Source organism: Morus notabilis, unplaced genomic scaffold (assembly GCF_000414095.1).
Source record: "Morus notabilis unplaced genomic scaffold, ASM41409v2 Scaffold1005, whole genome shotgun sequence".
NCBI classification, from domain to species: domain Eukaryota; kingdom Viridiplantae; phylum Streptophyta; class Magnoliopsida; order Rosales; family Moraceae; genus Morus; species Morus notabilis.
The window spans coordinates 361,250-370,326 of record NW_010363292.1 but is presented as its reverse complement, the minus strand read 5'-3'; the positions used below and the strand labels follow the sequence as shown (position 1 = coordinate 370,326).

Below are 9,077 nucleotides of genomic sequence, written 5' to 3'. Positions count from 1 at the left end.
AGTTGTGTTTATCCATTATTTCACAGGAGGAATTATTCAGTACTTTAGGTGTATCACGTCATCGTGCGTACGTGATACACCCATCTAATTAACAATTGACATGTGAGTAATTTATCAATATTAATTCTATCTAATAATCAATATTAATTCTATCTAATAATCTTTCTCTTTCTTAATATGATTAGTTTTTATTATTCAATTATAATTACCATAAATACTCTTTTTAAAAGCTCCTACATTAATTTATGTCCACTTTCAAATAATATTATGCTTAGTTCTTAAAAGAATAATAATTTTTAGAAACTTGAAAATAAAAACTTTAACATGTTAACTGTTGGTTTTAAAAATGATTTTCTTTGCAAAAGTGTATATTTAGCGGATCGTGTATAATAAAAATTTTAATAAACCTTTGAGATATTCTATAGATTACATTAATTTATGCACAAATAAATTAATTAAATTAATTTATGAATAAATTTATCTAGCGAACGATTAAGTCGATAACTTGAGTGTTTTGACCACGAACGTTTCTCGTTCTAAGCTTGCTTAGAATACCCGAATATTCTCCCGTCAATTCCTTGAATATACGAAGAGGTGTGTGTGGGAACACTTAAAACAAAACGAGATTAACAAATAAACACTCAAGTATTCCACGAACATCAACACATGCACGACGTAAAATTTGAGAGAAAAATTGTCCTTTCATCACTCTATAAAATTTAGCCACACTATGCTAGGGAGAGCAAAAATTTGTGCTTTCCAATTTTCTGCAATCTCTTATTTATAGATAACTTATCAAATAAGTCAATTGGATAACTTATAGAGCAAACAACTGAATCTAGGGGGATTCCCATTGTGCATGGTGTGTACACCATGTAGACTCCTCCACATGTGTGTTCTAAAATTTAAATTTAAATAATCACATTATTTAATTTATAATTAATTATTCTTGAGTGTTCTATTTAGAATTCCATAATTCTAAAATTTCTATTTTACCCTTAGTGTCTTGAAGGATTACAAGGATGACACGGAGACTTATGGATCTATAATTCTGAGCACCAATAAAATTAATAATTAATTAAAATATTTTAATTAATTAATTTTATTAATTCTAAAAGTTACTCCACTATAAACTTAGAATTACACTCTTGTGATTATAGATATAATTTACTTCTAAACTGTGAAGTGTCTATTTGATATAGTTATTACATATACATCAATCCTCCATAAATAATTTATAATTAGAGCCAGGTGAAATATGTTAACCTCTCTAATTACATCCTTATCCTTGAGTGTCATTGATTCTCTAATAGACAATGATTCATAAAAAAAATTCATGAATCGAAGCTCCTACTAGTCTAAGTACCGAATCAATCCTCATGAGAATTATTTATCTGCTTATTTCTCAAGAAATAATGGATTCCATCTTGTATAATAATATTCTCAACTACTCATTTCATCATGTCTTCAAAATACAAGGAATATGATTTAATATTTCAGAATTCATACTGAGTAAATCAAAAGACATAAATTCATAAATAGGAGTCTGCTAATAACTCAGGATTAAGATCGTTCTATATATGACTATCGGTAAACTAATTAGAATTTTTATACTTAACATAAATTATCAAAAATTCATATTGTATATGTGTCCCGGTTCCACATAATCTCATCATGCATAATACACTTATTTAATATTTCATCATATTAACAATACGATAACACCATTTCATTCTAAATGGAAATGACATGTATTAGTAATGTTTTAATTAAAAATTCTAAACTTTAATTAAATTCATCACAAACATCAAGGCCACTTAAATAATTACAAAATTTTCAACGATATTCATAAAATATTCAATAATATATGCACATAAAATAATAAATAAACTATTTTATTAAACAAATAATAAATATCATATTATATATCATACTTTTAGGACACTATTCTCAACATTAGGAACTTATGATTGTTTCGTTGTGTTCAAAATTTTTTTTTTTTTGAGTGTTTTGCACTTTTATTTAAGTTTAAACACACCTCAATAACTTTTGTTTTTTTTTTTTTTTAATTTGTGATGAAGAGTAAACCTAATCAAACAAATTGGGTTGTAAAAATATATAGCATAGCCTATCAGTTTTGTGAATAAATAGCAAACAATTACGCAAACTATAGTTATATATATGGAGAATAAATAGTTTTTTTTTTTTTTTATCAAATATTTAGAAAACATGCGCTGCATATATATATGTATACAATAAGCAACAAATCGTACTTAAACGTTTTTTTTTTTTCAGTTTTCTAAATCAATTAAGTGTAAAAAATAATATATATCTTTAATAATAAAGAATAAAGTTATTTAATAAATTAAAATTAATAAATTTAGACAGAGCATTTATGTACTTTTTTTTCTTTGAAGGAGAGCATTTATGTACTTTTTTTTCTTTGAAAGGAGAGCATTTATGTACTTATAACTAAGCAATTAATGTAAAACTTAATAAGAGAGAGGAAGATGACTAATAATTAACATTGACAAATCTAGAGGTGTCAATTGGGCCGGGCTGTCCATGGACGGCCCGGCCCAGCCCGCTACAGTAGTAAATTCGACACGGTCCGGTTCTGTACTGTTATGGGCCGGGCCGGTACGGCACGTCAGAAGGGCCTGGGTTGGGCCTCATGTTTGAGGCCCGCAGCCCAGGCCCGTCCAAGGCCCAGGCACGTATTCATATTAATTCGATAAAATCACATTTTTAGGGCATATGATATATTACTTTTTTCTGTCATCAAATTTGAAATTAAAAAAAATCCTAAAAATATTGCTAATCATAAGTGAAACTCAAGTGCATTAAGAAAATTAGGTTAAGATTGAGTTTAGACATAACAGAATCTTCTAGAAGCACTTAGGTTTTGTAATTTACTTATCCTAAAATACTGCACTCTTTTTTCCTTCGCTAAGGTTTTGTCCCGATCTCCCCACGAGATTTACTTGACAAGGTTTTTAATGAGTTGATCATTTATGTGTACTTATTTGTATTATCTTAATTCAATAAAATCACATCTTTTGAGGACATATGATATATTTTCTTTTTTTTCATTAAATATTGAAAAAAAATTAAAAGGGCTAGGGCCGGCCCGTGAAGGGCCTGGGCCCAGGCCCGGCCCTGGCCCTCATGGACTAGGGCCAAGGGCCAGTGCTGGGCCTGAGGGTTTCTCCTCAGGCCCGGCCCTGGCACGGCCCTGCACTGTGCAGGGCCGTGCCGGCACGGCCCGGGCCCGCCATGGGCCTGGGGTTAGAAGGTCGGCACGGCCCTTTTGACATCTCTAAACAAATCATTCTAATGTCACTCATTTATTAGACGGATGTACTATATAAATACGATAACATATACACTCAGAGTATTAAGTAATTTCTCGTTTCACAGATGATTCAAAAAAAACAGATCACTATAGTCTCGCTTGATGGATCCTAAAGAAAGGCTCCAGCTTTTCAAAGCAAACTTAATGAAAGTAGGTTATTTTGATTCTGTTCTTGATGGGCGTGAAGGTGGTTTTCATACAGCCTCCCCCTTTTATTTTTTATGTGTTTTTCTTTTCAGTTAGCAACTTACATAATCTAGGTGTTTCCTTTGATGGTTGAGAACTATTTTTTGTTGATGAAGGCAAGGGATCTTCCAAACAAATTTCAATGAAGTTATATATCTGTAGCTGTTAAATGTGTGCTTCTATTGCAATATTCTGAAAAGGTTATTGTAACAGAGACACAAAATTGACCTTTTGGAAATTAATTTATTCAATCTGTTGCTTGAGGTCTTTCCCTTTTTTCCAGGCAGAACTACTTGATCCTGCATTAATTTATTCAAGTGTTACTTGCGTTTAGTTAGTGTATTCATGTCATGATTTGAATCATGATTCGTAGTTCACTACAGTATTTTTTTTCACAAAAAACACACGTAAATTGAGAATAATTCTGAATCATGATTCTGAATACATGTACTAAATGTCATTTTCTCAATGTGTAAAGTCCCCTCCTTTTTTTTTTTAAAGCTCGGGATTGAACCCGCAAACTCTCCCAAATTCCATCCCACCTAAACCCCCGGTACTACTAGATCAAATGGTCTTAGGCCAAAGTCCTCGTCTATTAGACAGGTGGTTTTGACATCCTCCAACTAATACTGTCATGGACGGACGTTTAAATTAGCATGGTCACAAAAATCAACCCCGGCCTGCATGGTGATTAGTCCTATGTTACAACCAACTCTAAACACAAATGCTGCCATAATCTTGAACTTCATAAACGGTACTTGTTCTTCACTAATAATCATCAAGTTTTTGAACGAAGCTGTCAGAAATCTGTTTCATTTCTACAAGTATTTCCCAAGTTTCCACAAAAGCAAGTTCTCTTTTCTCACTTCAACTCTTATCATGAAGCTTTAATGCAACAGTCAAAACAGTCAGTTTTTATCCGACATCTTCTTTTTATGTTTGAAGTTCTATATTTTTTTATTCATTAATTTTTGTCGACTTTGAAATTAATTTGGTTCGTGTCCTTTTCATTAGGTCGCAATGTTAGAAATGTCAGATAATGAAGAGTGATAAAAAAAATAATGTTAATATTTTTCTTATTCCCATTATTAAATCCTATTCCTAAGTAGCACATCTTTTCTAGGCTTGCGATTATCTCCCATAGTAGGTACTACACAAATATTTTTCATGCTGTTAGTAGTGCTGTTGTTGTTGTTATTATTATTATTATTATTTTTGGGACCTAAATTAAAAAAGAACAAAAGGTTAATATCCACAAAGCCACCCATTTACTTATAGTACATTCCTTTTCAGGAATCATCAGTCAGTCGGAATACAGTACCTATTCTACGAAAAACAAATAGCAATAAAATTTGTTGTGGGGGTGTGTTTTTTTCCCCCTACAATAGCGAGACAAATATTACGTTTATTTTATCAATTTAAGTTTAAATTTTAAGTTTTATTATAGTTAAAATTTTTTAAAAATAATCACATTTAATTTTTTTATTATAATAAATTTTTTTTATATAAAATTATATTTTAACTCAAATTAAAAATTTAAATTAATAAATTAAATAGGCATAAAATACTATAAGAGTCGGCAAAAATATATTGCGGCAGAAGTAAGTTGTCATGTTGCCATCTGCTGTTCAATAATGAAGTAACTTATCCATATTTGTGGGCCTTGAGATACGTTGATATCGGCTAACACGTGGGCCCTCCATTGCGGGATAGTTGCCATTAGCCGAACAAGAACAAAAACAGAACAGGAAAATGCAAAATCAATTAAAAGAGGGTAAAATAAAAAATAAAAAACAGAGATTGAGAGAGAGAGAGAGAGAGAGAAGAAGGAGGATGAGCAGCAACGTGACGGGAGCAGGGAAGGTGGTGTGTGTAACCGGAGCGTCCGGTTTTATAGCGTCATGGCTCGTCAAGTTTCTTCTTCAACGCGGTTACACTGTCAAAGCCTCCGTTCGCGATCCAAGTCAGTATTCTCTCTCTTTGTTTTTGGCTTTTTATATGATTGATGGCAAAGTATTTGGTGAATCTGGGTTCAAGTAAAGTAAGAAGGGGAAAAAAAAGACAGAGAGAGATTGAAATTGTGGAAATTATGCTGGCACAATTTTGGTTTTCTTAACCTTTTGTTTATTAGATGGTGAGTGAAATTATTACTTGGGATAATTCAATTTTATTTGTTACATAGATGATGCAAAAAAGACAGCCCACTTAACTTCACTTGATGGGGCCAAGGAAAGGCTCAAGCTTTTCAAAGCAGACTTACTGGAAGAAGGTTCATTTGACTCCGCTATTGAAGGGTGTGATGGTGTCTTTCACACTGCATCTCCCTTTTTTCATGATGTCAAGGACCCAGAGGTTCATTTCCTATAACTTAATTTTTGTGTTTTTTTTTTCTCTCTATTTTTTTTTAATGATATTAGATAGTTTTAATTGTTTCCTTGTGTGGTTAACAATTATTTCTGTTGATGAAGGCAAAGAATCAAATCATGTGAGTGAGTAACCAAATAACTCCAGTTTGGAGCCGTTTAGCATAATCTCTTTATAAAAAAGAAACGTTGTACTGCGTTTGTTAACTCAGAACTAACAAAACATCATGTCATATTAGTATGTAAACATCTTTAGGATGATAACCAAGTAAATAAACTAAATAAGCAGCACTTTTCTGCTTCCATTAGCTATTTTCTCTTTGCTTTCCTTCTGAATATTTTTTTCTCTCGCCTTTTTTTTTTTTCGAATAACGTTGACGTTCCTCGCAATATTGGACAAGATTGATAGTTAGTTCAAGCTCCCTGCCGGAATCAACTTTTACCGATTGTTAATGGTGCTTGGCTGTACACAGTAACACACATATACTTCTATAGAGAAATTTGCTGTAATAGAAAAAAGAAATAAGTCCCTTAATCATTTCACTCTGCTTCCTTGTTTTCCACGGCACTTAAAGTGTTCTCCTCCTTTCAGGTAGAATTGCTTGAACCTGCAATAAAGGGAACACTTAATGTTCTAAGCTCGTGTTCAAAGTCGAAATCTGTTAAACGGGTAGTTTTGACATCGTCAATAGCCGCTGTTGCATACAATGGAAAGCCTCGAACTCCCGATGTGGTAGTTGACGAGACCTGGTTTACAGATCCAAATATTGCCAGGGAATCGAAGGTATATATGGGAGCAATATTGTTCTCCATGTTATTTCTAAACTTAAGAACATCAACGCAGGTTGACTATGTTAAATGAATGAACATGCTTTGAAATGATCTGTCTCGTTCAAGGACTTTTACTGCTTTATCATTCTACGGTTACATTTACAAACAAAGTGGAAATCAGTTACGGTTAGCATTATATTATATACATACAATGAATAATTTTTTTTTGGGTGTCTTTCCTTGCTTTCATTGCTTCTAGTTATGGTACGTGCTTTCAAAGACTTTGGCCGAGGAGGCTGCTTGGAAGTTCGTTAAAGAGAAGGGTATCGACTTGGTCACAATCAACCCGGCAATGGTTATCGGTCCTCTGCTGCAACCAACGCTAAACACAAGCGCTTCTGCAATTTTGGACTTAATAAATGGTGCTTATTAAACTTACTGTGCATCTTTTGCCTACTGCATTGATCAATCGTGAAACTTGCCGTCTTGTTTAGTCAATTACATTGATTTTAATTAGATATTTTAGGCAAACGGCTTCTGCTTTTCTAGTGTGACTTGCAGAAATTCTTGTTCCATGAAGGTATATGATTGTTTGACTTGGCTTGTTTGTTTCTGTTTAATGTAGGAGCACAAACATTTCCTAATCTTAGTTTTGGATGGGTTCATGTCAAAGATGTCGCCAATGCACATGTTCAAGCATTTGAGGTGCCTTCAGCTAGTGGAAGGTACTTGTTGGTTGAGAGAGTTTGCCACTACTCGGAAGTTGTGGGAATCTTGCGTGAGCTCTACCCTGCTTTACGCCTTCCAGAGAAGTAAGTCGTTTCCTTCTCAAACCAAATATGTCATACGAGGTGATTGCAAGCATGGCATAACGATATATACACACTTAACTCCATCTCGGAGTTTAAATCCCCAACGCTCAAATCCAAAAGAAAAGTGTATCATATGAGTACTAAATGGCCAATGCCAATGCAATTGGAGAACAATGGCCGTGTTTGAAATTGATTCCGTTTTTATTTTTCATGTTTTTCGAGAAAGAAAAAATGAAAACGTTTTCAAAGTGGCGTTTTGCGCAATAAAGACAAAAAACGGAAATGAAAATGATTTTTTAGTTTTGTGTAAAATAAGAGAGAAATGAAAAATGACTTTTAGTCGTTTTTTATTTTTTGTTTTCGTTTTCTCCTATCTCGAGCAGAGAGAGAGTGACATTAATGGGTTTTTTATACTGAAAATAATCTATAAATAAAATTACTAAACACATTTTTAAAAATAATTTCTATCTGAAATTAAAAACGTTTTCATTTTTATTTTCATATAAAAAATAAAATTATTTTGAAACGAGTTTCAAACGCGCCTAATGTTAATTTGAGGCAATAGTTTTCTCATTCACGTGTCGTACGCCGAATAATGGAAATTTGAAATGACTTTGGCAGGAGCGCGGACGACAAGCCTTTCGCCCCAACTTTTCAGGTGTCCAAGGAAAAGGCAAAGAGCCTGGGTATCAACTACATTCCAATACAAACTGGTCTCAAAGAAACTGTGGAGAGCTTGAAGGAAAAGCAGTTTGCCAACTTCTGAGCCTCACTACTAGTAATTAATACTGTCAAAATGTCTATTCCGTAATAAACAAATGGTTATAGTGAACCATTTTCTCTTTTGCCTCTGAATAGCTACTTTGTGGGCACAGCAGTTTCCAACTCTCTGTCTCTCAGCTTGTTGCTTTTACAAATAATTAAATTAGAACTTCATCTTTATGTATTGATTTTACTAAGCCTTTCCTAGTGCACGTTTATGAAGGTTAAAGATAGCAACATTAAAAAATCGATATATATATATATACACACACATAAAATAGACACAACTTGATACAAATATGATTGTGTAACTATTAGAAATTTAATTAAGTGATTAAAAAAAAAACATGTTTCTATTGAGTTGTGGAAGTTCCCTTCTTGCTTCAATCTATGAGGTTTTTATTTTATTTATTTATTTTTTTAAGTAAGATGCATTCTAAATTAAGGAAGTACATATATTAATAGCGACATTAATTTTTTTATTTCAGTCTATGATGTATTAACTTTATGATAAGCGTGCTATATTATTTTCTTTACGTGGAAATTCTAAAAATTCTTTAAATTAAATTATAAACTATTTAATGCCCTTATCGACCATCAAGTAATTATAATGTCGACGGTCGATAAGTGCATGAAATTGTTTTTTAATAAGTACAAAAGAAAGATAATAAACTCTTTGTTTTTAATTAAATTATGAACTATTTGCTTTGTTTTGTCGTGTCTTCTTCTTCTTCTTCTTTTCCTTTTTGTGTGCGCGTGTTTAACGCAGGTAGAGGAGATGATATTCTGTTGGAGCGGTTTTATTTGTCCCAATTCCCGTCAACAAAC

At 32.6% G+C, this 9,077-nt stretch overlaps 1 protein-coding gene across 1 annotated transcript; it reads left to right on the top strand.

Moving 5' to 3' along the window:
• The first annotated feature begins 5,306 nt into the window (after nt 1–5,306).
• LOC21398417 (cinnamoyl-CoA reductase 1) lies at nt 5,307–8,446 on the top strand. The gene is made up of 6 exons (XM_010104063.2): nt 5,307–5,504; nt 5,724–5,893; nt 6,497–6,688; nt 6,935–7,097; nt 7,301–7,487; nt 8,109–8,446. The coding sequence occupies exons 1-6, from the start codon at nt 5,375–5,377 to the stop codon at nt 8,251–8,253; spliced, it is 987 nt and encodes a 328-aa protein (XP_010102365.1). The 5' UTR covers nt 5,307–5,374; the 3' UTR covers nt 8,254–8,446.
• The last annotated feature ends 631 nt before the right edge of the window (nt 8,447–9,077 follow it).